This window comes from Lutra lutra, chromosome 17, assembly GCF_902655055.1.
Source record: "Lutra lutra chromosome 17, mLutLut1.2, whole genome shotgun sequence".
Classification (NCBI taxonomy): Eukaryota; Metazoa; Chordata; class Mammalia; order Carnivora; family Mustelidae; genus Lutra; species Lutra lutra.
The window spans coordinates 53921318-53937873 of NC_062294.1; the positions used below are offsets into that span (position 1 = coordinate 53921318).

A 16556-nucleotide genomic window follows, 5' to 3' on the forward strand; every position below is an offset into this window, starting at 1 on the left:
GAATTTACCCCAAAAGTCAATGTTATTCCTGAAAGTAGAGAAACTGAACCGTGGTCCCACAAGAAGAACTGTGCCACAAGAAAAGGAACTGGGATCCTAGAATCCTGGGTCTGAGAGAAGAGGGGCTGGGGGCCTGGACTGCCGGGTCTGAGGGAGGAGGAGCTGGGACTGGACTCCTGAGTCTGAGGGAGGAGGGGCTGGGGGGTCTGGACTCCTGGGTCTGAGGGAGGAGGGGCTGGGGTCCTGAACTCCTGGGTCTGTGGGAGGAAGGGCTGGGGACCAGACTCCTGGGTCTGGGGAAGGATGATATCGGGACCTGAAGCAGAAAGGAGGTGGGCTCAAGAAGAGTCCCCGACCCGGGGTTCTGGGGATTCGAGATGGGAAGACGTGGGGACGCCCGGGGCGGGAGGGGGTAGGGGACGGGCCGCAGTAACAAAGGCCTCTCCCTCCAACAAGCAACCCCCCTCGGCCCCGCCTCCCCGGCCCCCCCGCCTCCCCTGATTGGTCGGCCTTCCTGCCCGTCAGCGCCGCCCCCCTCCCCCCGGGTCTGCAGCAGCTCCGGCCGCCTCGTCGCGCCCCCCCAGCCCCCTCCCCCCGCCCCCGCCGCCCCCCGGGGCCGGTGCAGCCGCAGGCGGGGTCCCCCTCCCCCTCCCCTCTCCCCCCGGCCTTGCGCGCCCCGGACCGGCCCCCCCCTTTCCCCTCCCCCTTCGCGCCGCCGCTGCCGCGATGCCCCCCCTGCGCCCGGGGCCCGGCTCCGGCTTCTCGCCGCCGCCGCCCTGGCCGGCCTGGCCGTCATCAGCAGAGGTACCGCAGCGTCGGGGGCGGGGGGGCTCGGCTGGGACGCCGGGGTCCCGAGCGGGGATTGGGGGTGGGGGGCTGCATCCCAGGCGGGGAAGAGGAGGCCCCCTCGCTCGCTGAGGTCTGGGCCCGGGGGCGGGGGCTGCACACCCTGGCTGGGAAGGGGACGCCCAGATTCGTGCCCAGGGGGCAGGGTTCCGCGTCCCGGGGCTGAAGCCTGGCCTAGGGGTGGAGGTCGGCTTCTCCCGGCGGCGAGAGGGTCGCGGACACCTGATCCCGGCTGGGGGCGGGAGTCTGCGGCTCCCGATCAGGGAGAGGGATTTAAACGCTAAGTAAGGGTGCTTGGGCAGGCTCTCTGAACTGAGTTGGGGTGTGGAGGGGAAGGGGATGCCCGTCGGGGGTCTCATCTCTGAGTGAAGACAGTCCCTGAGGGGGTCTGGCCTGAGGGCTGGGGTGGGCGTTTCTGGGCAAAGGTGGGGGGATGGTGTCTTCCCAGGGTCTGTAAAAGAAGGTGGCAGGGGTATCCACAGACCTCCTTCCCAGGGCCAGGAAAAGAAGAGGGGCTCTGGCCTCCCAGCCGGGTCATCGAGGTGGGGAGAAAGTGCCGGCGTTTGGGAGGTTGCAGTTATGTAGGGGATGGAGCTGGTGATCCAGGAAGTTGGGGCGCTGGGCTGGGGACTCAGACGCAGGAAGCTCTGGCTGAGTAGCAGGGTTCAGAGGGGGGACTGAGGATGAGAGAGGGGCAGATTGGGAAGGGAGGGAAGGGAAGGGTTAACCTGGGGTCAGTGGGTTAATCTCAGCCCTGCTGAGAGTGGGAAGGAGTGGGGCTGGGGGCTGGTGTGTGGAGTGGGGAGGGGCGAGCTGGGCAGTCTCTGGAGAGGATGTGGATGGCTGCTGGGATCCTGTGGCTCCCCAGTGGGCTGGGAGCCAGGGATGGTCCAGGATGTGCCCCCTGCGGAGAGGAGGCCAGAGCAAGAAGGCGGGAGGCAGGGATCAGGGTTAACTCAGAGCTTCTGGAGGATTCCCCCACGCCCTGCCTTGAACCAAGGATCACAGTCAGGGACTTGCAATCAGGGACAACTAGAGACCTCAACAGTCTCAAGGAGGCAGCCACTCTCAGTCTCCCACCCACACACACCAGGTCTCTCACAGACACATAAACACCCGTCACCGGTCTGACCCAGAGCTGCGCCTGCAGACACCCACAGTCACACAAACAGGTCCCGAACGCAGGACCCCCCAGCCCCAGGGCCTCAGCTGACTGGAGCCTCAGTGGGTTGGAGCAGGTTCGAATGTTCCTCCAGCCTGACCTGTCTGAATCACCGTCTGACGCTCTGTCTGCGTCTCTCTGCCTCTGTCACTCGTCTTTTTAGGTCATTTCCAGAGGCTCCCTAACTCTGGGGGACATCCTTCTTGTCTCTCTCTCTGGGTCTCTGTCTCCCATCCTTGCCGTCCTCAGTACAATTTCACATCTGCCCTCCCTGCCTTGGGCCCTGCTTCTCATCGTCACACACACGCACCTGTCTCTTCCCGGCCCCCTCGTTCCTCGCTCCTTTCACTCCTGGAAAATCAATCCCATCTCGGTCACTGACACTCCCATTTTTTGTCCTTGTCCTTTCCTTGTCCCTTGTCTTCTCCTCCTTTCCGTGCTCCTCATAACCTCGTGACCCCCATCCTTCTTCCCCTCTCCCTTCACCACCCTTCTTTTTCCTTCAGTCTCAAGATAACTTCCCACTTTCTACTTTGAATCTTCCAGATCCCAGAAATTGCTGTTGTACACACATCCTGGGCCGGGAGCTTCTTGGAGCCAGGAGGCGGTCTGTGACCTAAGACCAAGCCTCTCCCACTGCCAGGCCTTGGGTTCCCCATCAGAGACTGGGGGCAAGAGGCATTGGGGGTGGTCTGAGACAGATCTAAGGGCAGCAAGCAGCCCCACCCACTGACAGCTGGGGCGCTCTGAGAAAAAGCTGGTGTGTGGGGGGGGCATACACAAAATTGCATTTCCTCTCCTCACCAATTCATTTGCTCTTTTTCACATTCCAGAAGGAATTCATGCAAGTGAGCACACACATACATCCTCTACAAGTATGTATTAGAGCAAACCCCCACCTTGTCCTGGCCCCGCCCCTCCGACACGCACTCCCTGCACTCTCTTGAGAAAGCCCAGGTCACGGCTTCCCTCACTCAAAGTCATACACCAGAGTTGAACACATGTTAGGTGTTGGTTTGTTGGCTGATGTTTTCCCTGACAGAAAACAAAATAAGCCCATTTCTCCGCAACTGGCTTGTTTTTTTTTTCCCACTTAACTTAAGCTCCCCTGCATCCAGAGATATGGTTCTATCTTTAGTTTCTTTTCTAAATTCTTTATGGCCAACACACACTCACACATACATATATTCACTGCAGCCGGTGAGGGGTGCTGGACGGAGTAGGGCAGGCAGAACGGGGCCGTGCTTGGCCACTGTCCATGGTCCTCTGTGGCTAGCGGTCTGTCCGGACTGGATATTTTGAGCACAGAGTCCTCTGTTCTGGGCTCTGGGGATGTGTATATACGCGACAGTGAGCAAGCCAGATGAAGTCAAGGAGCCCTCAATCTTAGTGGGATGGAGAGAGATCAAAACCTAAAAACAAGCAAATAGTAAACAGGTAATCTCAGAGAGTGACGAAGGGTAGTGTAAAGAAATTAAGAGTGATTCAGGGACGACCATGGGAGCTCTGGTGGTTGAGAGAGCCCTGTCTGAGCTGCAGGGAGCAGAGGTTCAGAGAGAAGTCGGCCTTTAAAAGATCCCAAGGGAACAGTGGAGGCAAAGATCCTGAGGTGGGAACCAGCAGAAAAGGAGCAGCCAACATATAATGGAAAGTTCCAGGGTTCTTGGCTCAGGGAGTCCAGACATCTGTCCTGGGAAGGCCCCTACACTTGGAGGTTAGCAGAGAGGAAGGGAGATCTGGGGGTTCCAGCCCCTTCTCACCAGCTCTTCCCTGCCAGAGGCCACACCCCCTCCCAATGCATCCCCCACCCCTCCCTGGGTCCAGCCTCACTTCTGCTACAGCTCCCTGAGTGACCGCCACAAGTCACCCACCCTTGTGGGCCTGGCTTCCCATCGGTGGTTCCAGAACTGTGGAATGCAAGCTTCCCCCCACTGGAGAGTCCCAGCTTTACCAAAGTTCCCCGTTTGAGGGGTAGCAGGAGGTGCTTATCTCCAACCAGAGGCCCTCCATCTGTTAGAAATCTCTTCTCACTTAAGGGGAGGAAACTCACCTACATGTGACCTTCATCGCTTGACTTATCAAGGGGTATGAAGGCTACTAGTGCAGACTGGCAGAGACCCGAGTGTGTCCCTCCAGTCACCACTGGCCCCCCAGACCAGCTGGGGCACCTGCCGCACCATCATCCCATCAGCCAGCACACGTGGGGGCTGTGGGCAGGCACTCAGCTAGCAGGCTCTGCATTGAACCTGTTGCTTGGTGACCTCTTGTCATCCTCCCCACCACCCGCAGCGCCATGCAGGAGGCACAATGATCATCCCCACTTACACAGGGGGGAAACTTGAGTCCCATGGAGGTGGAGGAATTTGTGCAAGTAACTGGCGGTGTGGGGGCTCGAACCCCGGCAGCCCGGGTACCCAGTCTGTTCTTTCAGTGGCCCGGTTATGCTGGCGTGGTGGTGTCAGAGCAGATACTGACAGGGCAACCAGACATGAGTCGCCGACTCAACTCTGGTGGGTGCAGGGCACAGAGCAGTGGGTCCCTCCCCCCCGCTACCCCGGGGGACTGACACCGAACCACGGATAGCATAGATGTTCTTTAAAAAGAAGGTGCTGTTAAGAAACAGTTAGCATTTATTGGACCATTCCTGCATGCTAAGCGCTGAGCTAAAAATTTTTGCTTGCATGTTCTCATGGAATGCCCCACAAAACCCTCAGAGGGAATGACTGTTGGTTTGTTTTTTTTCCTTTTTATAGATGGGGAAAACTGAGGCTCAGACTGTCTAGGGCTCACCCAGACAGGAAATGGTGGGGCAGACATTCGTTCTCTTAGCACAGATTCCTCCTGGCTTTCTTATCCAGTCTCTCAGGACCATTCATTCTTCCTGCAAACACTTCCCTGTTCTGGGCTAAACCCAGCTCTGGGGGACACAGCCAAGATTCGGGCTGGGGAGGCACCCCTGAACACTGTCCCAGCTGAGTCAGAGGGTATCCAGTAGAAAGGGTTGAGACTCTCTGTCTTGAGCAGTCAGGGAGCCCTCCTGGAGGAGGGGGCATTTGAGTTGGGTCTTGAAGGATGATAGCAGTTCAAGAGTTGGAGACACATGCTGTACGTATCTCTTTACATTTACTCTTTCAACAGGTATTTCCCAAGGCCTTCCAGGGTCAGACCATATGCTCGGAGATGCTGAGGATACAGACCTGAGTTAGACCCAGGCTCTGCCCTCAAGAAACTTCTAGTCTGAAGGGGGAAACAGACAACAGATGGCCACCATGGTGTGATGTGAGCTTTAATGGAGGTAGTCCAGGCACTGTGGGAATACAGACCAGGCTTAGAGGGGGTAAGGAGGGCTTCCCAGAATTAAGGGAGAGTTTTCCAAGCAGAATTCCTACAGAGTGGATCTCATGTGCACCGGCTTATTTATTTTTACACTAAACATCTTTCGAGGCCTCCAGTGGGCCAGGCCCAGAGCCAGCAATGCTGGAACCCTGGAGGTGGGTCAAGACCCAGGCCTCTCCCTGAGGGGCTCCCATCTGGTGAGGGACGCAGGCTAAGATAGGATCCGGGGTGAACAGGACCGACACAGAGGGAAGAGCAGTGCTCAGGGACCGAGTGGGTGTGGAATGACTAACCCAACCCCTACCTCCACTTACCAAAGCCCAGGAAAGAGAAGGGACTTGCTCAAGGTCACACAGCAGGGAGGAGGGTCCTGATCCTGGAATCTGGGAATTGTGTGAGACAGGCATGCAGACTCATGACACAGGGACCAAGAATCCAAGACCTGCCTGAGACATGGATTCCTTCATCTCTTATCTCCTGGGACTGTCCTCAGCTGAGCCTGGAGCTGGGCATGCTGGGGACACAGATGGTCTGAGCCAGGCTCTGCCCTGCAGGAGCAGGTGGGGGAAGCAGATGACTCGGATCCAGGGTCCCCTGGGAGCAGGGCAGGAGCTCATATGCGCTGTCTCTCCTAGGAGAGGCCTCATTATAATAGACCCTTGGAGAAGGAGAAGCATTTTTGTCATAAGCGGTGGGACAGAGGGACCAGGAGAAAAGTGGGGAATGTGAAGCTGGGTCACACACACGCGCTAGAGGAGACAAAGCAGGAGAGTGACTCCAGGGTCTCGGACCCAGGTTGAGGGGGGATGAGTTTTTGTCCTGGGGGCAGTAGGGAGCCACGGGAGCAGCGGAGGCAGCTCTGAATGTTAGGAAGATCCCTCTGGAAGGAGTGTGTGTCTGTATTTCTGTCTGCCGGGACATAGGATTGAGGTCCGCCTGTGTCTGCGGGCCTTGCTCACGCCTGCGGCAGCTGGTGTAGCCCAGGGCTTAACTCGGGAGCCCTGGGCCCCTGAAGCCTGGGGGACCTTGGACAGCTCCGTCTTCACGGCTAGGCCTCCTGTAACCTTGGACAGTGGCTGTCACCGGAGGAGGAGGGGGGATTTTGCCCCCTACGGGGCATCATCGGGCAATGTCCAGAAGCAGTTGTGATTGTCACCACTGTGAAGGGGGGAGCTACTGGCATCCAGTGGGTAGATCCCAGGGATAGCGGTTTGGAGTCCCCACAGTCCCTGGTGGGGACGAGACAGTCCCCACAGGGGAGAAGCATCCGGCCTCAAACGTCAGTGGGGCCAAAGTGGAGAAGCCCGGTCTGGGAGTGTGTGTGAGCAGGAGTATGACAGGTCCCATGGCATGTGTGTGTGTGTGATCTGATCGTCGGTGACAGCGTGACTGCCTGCACCCGATTCTTGACCCAGGGCTGCTCCTTTGTATTGAGAGGCTGTGACAGGGTAACCGTTTCCTCCGCACACTGTAGCTTTCTGCACGACTTTCCAGAGTGCAGGGGCGGGGGGGTGGTGAGCATGGCCCTTCGGCTGGTAGTGTCAGCGGGAGTGATGAGGCTAGTGGTGTGTGTGTGTGTGTGTGTGTGTGTGTGAGAGAGAGAGAGAGAGAGAGAGAGAGAGAGAGAGGGAGCGAGAGAGAGCCAGCAATGGCCCCCCAGATGGGCTGTAACCGGTTGCATTAGACAGCCCCCACCTGCGTGTGGGGCTGTTGGTGTCAGTGCGACAGTGTGGGTCTATCTGTGTACAGTGGGGTGACCTTCTGCTGGGCATGGGTCCCGGGCTGTGTGTCAGCAGGAGTGTGTGTACCCTGGGCCCTCGAGCAGGCCCCATTGCCCTCTGGATGCTGGAGTGTCAGACTGTTTCCTGGCCCAGCCTGGGCTCTGGGTGTCTTCCCTGGGCCCCGGTGATGTGTCTGTCTCCGTGCGTGTCTGTCTACCGGCCATCTCCTGCTGTGACCAGGGCTGTGTGTGGCCTTGTCCACTCTGCACAGCTCGGGTGCAGGCAGGCCCCTTCCCTGCATCCAGAAGTGACTCTGGTCACGGTGAGGGGCTGCAGGGCCCACCCCAAACCCCAGGACCTGGGGAGCCCTCCACACTGGCTCTGCCCCAGCCCAGTCCTGAGGGGCTGCTGATGGAGAGGGCCCATGGGAGTCATTGGGGCGGCACGGGCAATTAATTCATTAGATTAATTAGCTCCTCATGCGAGGGCGGGGGCAGGGCAGCCCCATGCCGAGCCCTCCTTCCCCAGGCATCCAAGGTCATCCAGCCTCCTCTCCCCCTCCTGGTGCGGCTCCATCCGCCTCCGCCTCTGTGTGCCCAGCCCCCACTCCCTGGCCCTGGTCCAGCCCACTGGCCACGGTCCACAGACATGAATAGGTGGGGGTGTGGGCTCTGCCGGGCGATGGTGCCCATGAGCTGCGCTGGAGGGTGCGGGCTGGTGTGGGTGTGTGCCCACAGTGAGCCCCGTAAGAACAGGCAGGCGGGTGTGTCTGAGTCGCGTCCTTGTGGCTGTGCACAGGGCCCAAGGGCGAATCTGTGCATCCGCGATAGCCTGCATGTCTGAGTGGAGACACGCACGCACCTGTGTTTGGGAGCACGTGTTCACATTTCTGTGTCCGTAGGTCTGCACACACGTGTGGGTGACTGTGTATTTCCCTGTGTTTCTGAATTGCTATGTGTACATGGATCTGTGTGTGTGTGCACCATGAGCCTGAATGTGTAGGTGCCTGTGTACGTGTACATCTGTGTGTCTGTCTGTGCACCTGTGTGAGTCTATATATGGCTCCGTGTGTCCTTGAACTTTGAGCGTGTGTGTGTGTGTACACTGTGAATATGTGAGCATCTGTGTGGACAGGTGTGTGCATGTCTGCATACACATTTATGCGATTGTGTATCTGCGTATGTACATGGGTGTGCCTCTGGGCATGGCCTCTGTGAATATGTGTACGTGTGTGTGTGCACGTGCGTGTCTGTGTGCCATGATTAGGATGTGGTCTCAGTGTCTTTGGAGGCATGTAGGCCTGTGTGCCCCAGTCTGTCTGAGTCAGCGCGAGCTTGCGGAAAGGGACAGGCTGCGTGTGTTTGCTCCGAGTGCGTCTGCAGCACGTCTCTGGAAACATCGATGACTGTGTTTGCCACGGGGTGTGGGAAATGTCTGTGGGTGCAGACGTGTCCAGTCCCCGTTGAGCTACCTCTCCTGTCCACAGGGCTGCTGTCCCAGAGCCTGGAGTTCAGCTCTCCCGCAGACAACTACACAGTGTGCGAAGGTGACAACGGCCACCCTCAGGTACCTCTGATCTCAGGGACTCTGAAATCACCCCAGTCCCACTCTGTCGCCTTCCTCAGAAGACAATCCCGACTTGCACGGACAGCCTGGTCCCTGTCAGTCAGGAGAGGTGGTTAGGGGCATGGACACTGTGCCTGGTTCTGTGCCTGAGCCTCACTGTCCCCATCCGTGAAATGGGTGGAGGGATGATAACCACTATGAGGGCTGCCACGGGATTCAAGATTTTGTACACACATTCCAAGTTCGGAGAGCACGGCACACTGTGACCACTTAACAGATGGGAGCCAGGCTTATTCCCCCGGCTCAGTGCTGCTCCCTACACTGGGTCTCCCTCGCTCTGGGTCTCTGTCCCCCTCTCCCTGGGTCTCTCTCCCTCATCTCTGCATCTCTGCCTATCTCTCCCAGAATGTTCCAGATACTTTTCCAGTCTCTAGCACACAACATTCACTCAGTAACCATCAGCTACCCTTCCGTTGCGCACTTGGGCTCAAACTCGAGGCTCAGTTTACCCACCTGTAAAGTGGGCCCAGTCACTTCTCCCACACAGGGCTTCAGTGGGAACTGGCGATGCAGTGAGCCTTCCTCTCCCCACCTCTGAGCCCCCACGATGGCGGAACCTGGAGGGCCTTCTGGGGTGGGGGAGAGAAGAACCCTCCACCCTTGTCCTCTCTGAAGCTGCTTCATTGACGAGCATGTGACCCGTGTGGCCTGGCTGAACCGCTCCAACATCCTGTACGCGGGCAATGACCGCTGGACCAGTGACCCGCGGGTGCGGCTGCTCATTAACACGCCCGAGGAGTTCTCCATCCTCATCACCCAGGTGGGGCTCGGAGACGAGGGCCTCTACACCTGCTCCTTCCAGACCCGCCACCAGCCGTACACCACTCAGGTCTACCTCATCGTCCACGGTGAGCCCTCGGCTGGGCCTTGGGTGGCAGAGGGAACGGAGGGCACAGGGGAGAGGGAATCCTCACATCCTTGCCAATTGTCTGATCCCCGATCCTGGTGTGGATGGCAGACACACACCCTGGTGTGTGGGAGGTGTGGAGGTGTGGGAGGCAGACACACACCCTGCCCTCGCAGATTTCAGCCAAGCGGAAGGAGGGACAGCCACCCAGAAAGTGACCTTTCAGCATGACAGCTTCTAGGGCAGGAGAGCTGCAGGGGTGAGGGGGTGCTCAGGGAAGACCGGCTCCCCTCAACTCTGTTTACTGAGCACCTACTATGTGCTGGCTTTGCTCTAGGCATGGGGGTTGGAGAAGGAGCCAGGTGGGTTCTCCCTGCCCTTTTGAAGCTGACTTTCTAAGGAGGCGGCTTCCCAGACATAACATCTGAGCTGAGACCTTCAGCTGGGGGCAGTGCTGGTACCAGACACGGAGCAGTGCTGAAGGAGTCGGGGGAGAAAATGAGTCGGGTGTGCAGAGCAGGTCCCGTGTGTCTAGATGCCCCAGAATTCAGAGGGAAAGGTGGGCAGGAGACAGAGAGATCAACAGGGGAGCTCAGGAGGGCAGGGAGCAGTTGGGGAGACAGGGACCCAGAGACAGAGACAGCCCAGGGGCCCCATGACAAGCCCCGACTCAGAAGCCAGACCATCCAGCTGCTGAGGAACCCTGAGCAAGCCGGGCGGCCTCGGACTCCTCATCTGTAAAATGGGATGGCTCTGTCATGCATCAGATCCAAGACATGGTCAGCTGGAAGGGGCATCTTTAGTTTATGCTCTGCCAAAAAAGAAAAGAGAAATAACTCCGCCAATTAAACTCCGGCATCCTATGTTGGCAGGCCCTCCTGATTGGAATAAGGTTCCAGTGGGTGGGAGAAACAGCCATATGTATTAGAATTGATGACTATAACGGCATCTACCCCAGGGGGTGGCAGGGTGGTGAAGGTTTAATGAGCTAATTTGTGTAAAACACTGAGAGCAGTGTTACCATGCCAGAAGCACCATATGAGTATTTGTTATAGAAATAAATTGTCTAAAATAAGAATAATAACAATTAATAAATAAAAGTAGACAGAGATAAGGTGGGAGGAGTTCCGACCAGAAGGCAGAGAAACCAAGTTGGGATGAAGAGGGAGAGAGAAAGAGAGACAGAGACTGCAAACGAACAGGAAAGAGAGACCAGCAGTTAGACAAGGAGCCAGACCAAGAGTCAAGGGAGAAACACAGAGGAATTCTCAGAAAGATGGAGAGAATGTTGGCTGAACCCCTGGGTCTAAGGGAGGAGGGTCTGGGGGCCAGGGCTCTTGGGTCCTTGGAGGCCATATTCGGCCTCTCGCTGACCTCTCCCCTTCTGGCCTGCAGTCCCTGCCCGCATCGTGAACATCTCCTCGCCTGTGACAGTGAATGAGGGGGGCAGTGTGAACCTGCTTTGCCTGGCTGTGGGACGGCCGGAGCCCACAGTCACCTGGAGGCAGCTCCGAGGTGAGGACCCCACCCTGGCCCAAAACCCCTTTCCCTACTCCGCAATCTGGGCCCCTCGATCCCCCTTATCCCTAGCTAGATTCCCAGACTCTCCCTTTCTTCCATCCCTCATTCCCCCAAACCTTGTCAAGACCTGCTTTGCCCCTTCCCCACTAAACCCGTTATGTCGCCAGCAGCCCCCAGAGCCTCAGAGCCTTCAGCACCTGCAGGGCTAAACCACTGTCTCTAATTCACTTGCTGGACCCAAGCCTGCTCCCTGTCCTCACCCCAGTAGCCCTGGTCTCTTCCCCACCGGCTATCTTAATTTTGGGTCCTCAGTCCCTACCACTAACCCTAAGTCAGGGTATAACCAGTGGCCCCTGCCTCTGTTCCCATCTCCTGGTCATTTCACTACATCTCCTCTGCCAGATGCTCTAGCCCAGCTGTTCTCAGGCTGTGGTCCCCAGACCAGCAGCATCGGCATCACCGGGAGCTTGCCAGAAATACCCCTTCTGGACCCATTGCAGGCCGAATTAGAATCTCCCTCACCTACCGCCACCACCACCAGTCTGTTTTAACAAGCCCCTCAGGTGATTCTGGTGATGGAGCTGAGAACCACTACTCTAGGTTCCCCGCCCCCCAAACATAGCCCCATGGTACCTGAACGTGATATGCAGCACCTCGTGTGCCTGGATCTCCACCTCCAGCCCCCAGATCCCTAGACCCTCAGTCACTGGGTCTTTAGAGAGCAATGGTGCCAATCACTCTATCCCCGAGACCCCAGAACCCAATAACTCAGTCTCAGATCCTGGATCCTTTCGCACCAGGTCATCTGAGCCCCACAGTCCTGGGCTTGAGATCCTGGATCCCTAGATGCCCTTTGTCCCAAAGGGTCTTCCGAGCCTGGTGATGTGTCATGAGCCCCGAGATGTCTGAATTACTGATCCCAATTACTTGATCCTGATTCCCTGAACCCAAGAATAAGCTCCCAGAACTCTGGACCACCCCCTCCTTGGTTCTGTATTATCTGGATCTTTTTGAGCTCCAAGATCCTGGGGTCCCCCCCCCCACTGGGTTCTGTGAGCCTCATGATCTTAATGGTGAACTCCCAGATCCCTGGATCGGTTGCATCCCCCAATTCTAGGACTCTCCGCATTGGGTTCTAGTTACCAGGCTCCTGACCCTCATTCCTTGCCCCACCCCTAGCAGGAGATCTCAGGCGGGGATCCACACCCCTGCCCCAAACCCCTACAAACCCCTCCTGGCTCACACTGACCCGGGCATTCCAGGCCCTGCGGTGCCTGCCCCGCTGATGTGTGTCCGTGTTGTGCCCGTGTTGTCCCGTGTTAAGTGTTTGTGTCCGGCCCCGCCCCCTCCCATTCCCTCCCCGCACAGACGGCTTCACCTCGGAGGGCGAGATCCTGGAGATTTCTGACATCCAGCGAGGCCAGGCCGGGGAATATGAGTGCGTGACTCACAACGGCGTCAACTCGGCGCCTGACAGCCGCCGCGTGCTGGTCACAGTCAACTGTGAGCCCCCTGGCACTGCTCATGAAAGGGGGGGCAGGCCCTGGTCCCTGGGGAGGAGCATGGGAAGTGCCTGGGAAGGAGGGAGGAGGGGGATGGGGACAGAACCCCTTAGAACCTCACCTCGCTAGGAGAATTCACTGACTCTTGCCCTTGGCCAGATCCTCCAACCATCACGGATGTGACCAGTGCCCGCACGGCCCTGGGTCGGGCTGCCCTCCTACGCTGTGAAGCCATGGCTGTGCCCCCTGCGGACTTCCAGTGGTACAAGGATGACAGACTGTGAGGACAGCACCCTGGAGTGTGCTGCGGGCTGGGGGTGGGGGTGAGGGGAAGGTAGCCAAGCCCTAGATCCCGAGAACTGGGGATCCAGCTTCTAGGGGATGGGGTCCTCTGGGTCCCAGGGAGGTCTCGGGGAGCTTACTGAAACCTTGGGCCCCACGATATGAATTTGGAAACTTGTCTCTTCCGGCTGTTCAGGGAAGTTTGGGGGTCGGTGCTCACGATATGGCGAGGAAGCTTCAGAGGACCATTGGGGTTGAGGTCCAGCAGGGTCTGGGAGAATGTAGAGATTGGGGGCACACACTGGGAGAGTCCAGTGACCCTGAGGGGTAGAGGTGCCTCGAGAGGGGTGCCTGTGGGAGTGGTCCGGGGACCCATGGCGAGCTAGAGCCGGAAGCTAGGGGTCTTTGAGGTAGGGGGCAGAATGAGGGGTTTCTGGGAAATCGGGGACGATGAGAGTCAGAGGGGTGGAGTGGGATCTGCACCCCGAGGGGGTCCCACGCCAGGGTCCCACGGCCCGATCCCTGACCCAGATCCCCGGCAGGCTGATCAGCGGTGCAGCCGAGGGCCTGAAGGTGCAGACGGAGCGCACCCGCTCGATGCTTCTCTTCGCCAACGTGAGCGCCCGGCATTACGGCAACTACACGTGTCGCGCCGCCAACCGGCTGGGAACGTCCAGCGCTTCCATGCGCCTCCTGCGTGCGTCCGATCGGGAGGGGCGGGGTCGGGCGGGGGGCGAGGCCGGGACTGCCCCCAGACTGACCGCGAACTTGGGAAAGTGACCCAAGCTGAGACCCAAGCCACGTGACTGAGCGAGAGACGCATCCCTTCAGTGGATGTCGATTCATTGAGGGCCCACTAGGGGGCGGAACTGAGACTCGAATGGTAAGAAGCAGCCAGCCCCGCGGAGATCTGCGGGAAGAGCTTTGCAGGCCGAGGGAAGGCTGTAGGTACGCAAAGGCACAGCAAGAAGGCTAGCGTGACCTGAGCAGAGTGATCACCGTGGAGTCTCAGGCTAAAGAGGGAAGGAGGGGCAAAGTCTCATGGGCCATGGAAAGGATTTTGGATTTTATTCTATTGCGGGGTTGAGGCCCCTGGAGGCTGCTAAGCAAGGGACTGACCAAGGGGTTGACGGTTCTAAAGAGAGTCACTGACCGCTGTTTGAGGAATAGCCTGTAGGGGGCGCAAGATGAAGGCCGAGGGACCAGGGAAGGGGCGACCGCGGTAACCCAGGCCAGGAGCGGTGGCGCAAAGGCGCTGTGGCGGGGAGATGTTTCGAAGGCAGAGGGAAGCAGGAAGTGGAGTCGAGGCAATCGCAGGGGTTGGTTCGAGTAGCCGGGTGAAGGGGAACGTAGTAGTAAAGTATTGAAGTGGGGGCCGTAGCCAGTCTAGGGAGACAAGCCAAGGGTCCCGTGTCCGGCGCGCTGACTGCCAGACGCTTCGTAGCCATACTGGATAGTATCCGTACTGGATGGACCTCCACGACGTGAAGATCTGAGAAAGACAGGGGCTGAGAGAGAGAGGGACTGAGCGGCAGAGAGAAGCCATGTTCGGCGAGATGCTGAGACTCAGATCAGAGTGGGAGAGCAGGCACACTGAGCAAAGGCCCCAAGAAAGCCCCTAGAGAGGGAGGCTCAAAGACACCCTCAGAGACAGGGCGGACACAGGGAACAGCGAGACACACACGGGGTCTCCCCTTCCCAGGCCACCCCTGTGACGCTCTCTCCTTCCCCAGGCCCAGGATCCCTGGAGAACTCAGCCCCGAGGCCCCCGGGGCCCCTGACCCTCCTCTCCGCCCTGGGCTGGCTGTGGTGGAGGATGTAGGAAGAACCCAATGCAGCTCGCCTCCCCCTGCGCGGGGCCTGAGGCCGGGAGCGAGAGAGAAAGGGAGAGCAAGCGCCGTGGGTCTCGAGGGGGCGGAAGAGCTCTCTGCCACCGAGGAGGAAGAAGAGAGGAGGAGGAGGAAGAGGAGGAAAGCTCTTTAGAGAACCCATCACTGTGAGGGATAACGCAAAATTATGCATCTTTCTACAGCCATTTTCGCCACCGTTCACGTTTCCGACTGTGACCCACCCCCGGCCACCCCACACCCCTCTCTTAGCTCAGGCTGTCAACCGGATCGTGTGTATGTAGTGGGTGTGTGTGAGCATGAGCCTGCACGCGTGTGTATGTGTGTGGGGGGGAGGGGCTCAGCAATCTTCCCTCCCCCAAAACCCCCACGCCCACTGCCCCCAATGCTGCTGCCTCTCACCTCTGGCTGGAGGTAGGTATGTGGGCTTCGTGGCGGAAGCTGTGAGGAGAGGATTTCCAGGCTCCCCACGTCCCCCGTATATGCACGCACAGCACCCCCTCCCCTCTCTGTTGAGAGAGTGTCTCCCGGGCAGGTTGGGAGTGAGGAGGGGTGTAGCGCACTCGCCTGTCAAGCTTTCATTCAGCCTTTGTGAGCAGGTGGGAGAGCTCCGTCTTGGCTCTGGGCCTCCTTGCTGTCTACCATCAGCTGCCTGCAGCCCGAGCGAGGCCCCATCACTGGCTCAGCAGCCTGAGACCTTCCCACTCTCTCTGCCCCTCCTCCCCTCCCCCGACTTTCTGGCCCCATCTGGGCCAATCGGTGCTTCCATCCAACTGTCAGACTGGTGCCCGTGGTCACCTGTCTGTCTCAGTGCTTTGCCCTACCCCACCCCCAGCTCCCCTCAGCCCGTTGCAGCCACCCACAGGTGTGGGCTTGCTGGTCTACCACCCCCGACCTCTCCACCAACTGTACCTCCCAAAGGCTGACCTGTCCGCCCTCACACACACTCCGATAGACACACACATACCAGCGACTGTGACCAGCAATAGCCCCCCGGCTCCAGCTGTCCTGCAGCTGGTGACCAGCTTGTAGTTCCCCTGAGAGTGGGCAACTTGTCAGGAGGAGGCGCTGAGAGGCTGTAACCTCAGCTCTGATGGGAGGAATATGCAGTATGTGTACCACTTACACAGAGTGGGGAAGAGAGAGGCATCACAGACATCCCCAGCCCAGATCAAGATGTCAAGTCACCAGCTCTGACTCCTGGGAGACCCGCTAGAAACACTCACCCCAAACCACACACCTAGAGCTTGGGGAGGAAGAGATCAGAGCAGGGGCGGGGGGAGGGGGGCAAGGGGCAGTGACTGTACCTCAGACGGGGGCGTGGGCCCCATCCCACATTGTCTTCCATCCCCAGGGTCCAGGGGGTTGGGGAGGGGTGGGGGAGGGCACCAGGGAGGGGGCGGGGGGGCCCTGGGGGCCGTGTGTTCCGACTCATGGGGAGTGTTGAGACCACCACACCAATAAACGCCTTTTTCCAAAGTCTCTGCCTGCAAATGTCAGGGTCATTAAGGATTTGGGTGAGTGGAGGGCCAACGGTCATTGGTGGTGCTTCCCCGGCATCATTTCTACCCTCTCTCTCTTTCAGTAGATTTGGAATTGACCCATTACACAATGATGTGAGATCTATCTAGATCTGCACCATTGCTTTTCCAAGTTACATGGAAGATCTTGGGTCTGTGGGAATAGCAGTGGTGGGGAAGGTAGTATGTACAGGCCGAGAATGGTAGAAACACTACAGAGTACAGAGACGAAGGTCTAAAGAAACTGAGTCCATGGTGACATCGTTTGAGTAGCTGGATCAAAGCTTACCTGATGCCCACCTTCATTTACATAAGCAGTACACTCCCCTGAAAGTACAAGCCAATT

At 58.5% G+C, this 16556-nt stretch overlaps 1 protein-coding gene across 1 annotated transcript; it reads left to right on the plus strand.

Moving 5' to 3' along the window:
• Positions 1-703: 703 nt before the first annotated feature.
• Positions 704-16170, plus strand: IGLON5 (IgLON family member 5). Its single transcript, XM_047712508.1, has 8 exons — positions 704-804; positions 8552-8631; positions 9307-9539; positions 10934-11053; positions 12428-12562; positions 12721-12841; positions 13386-13540; positions 14577-16170. Exons 1-8 carry the CDS (start codon positions 727-729, stop codon positions 14663-14665), a joined length of 1011 nt encoding a protein of 336 aa, XP_047568464.1. The 5' UTR covers positions 704-726; the 3' UTR covers positions 14666-16170.
• Positions 16171-16556: the final 386 nt, after the last annotated feature.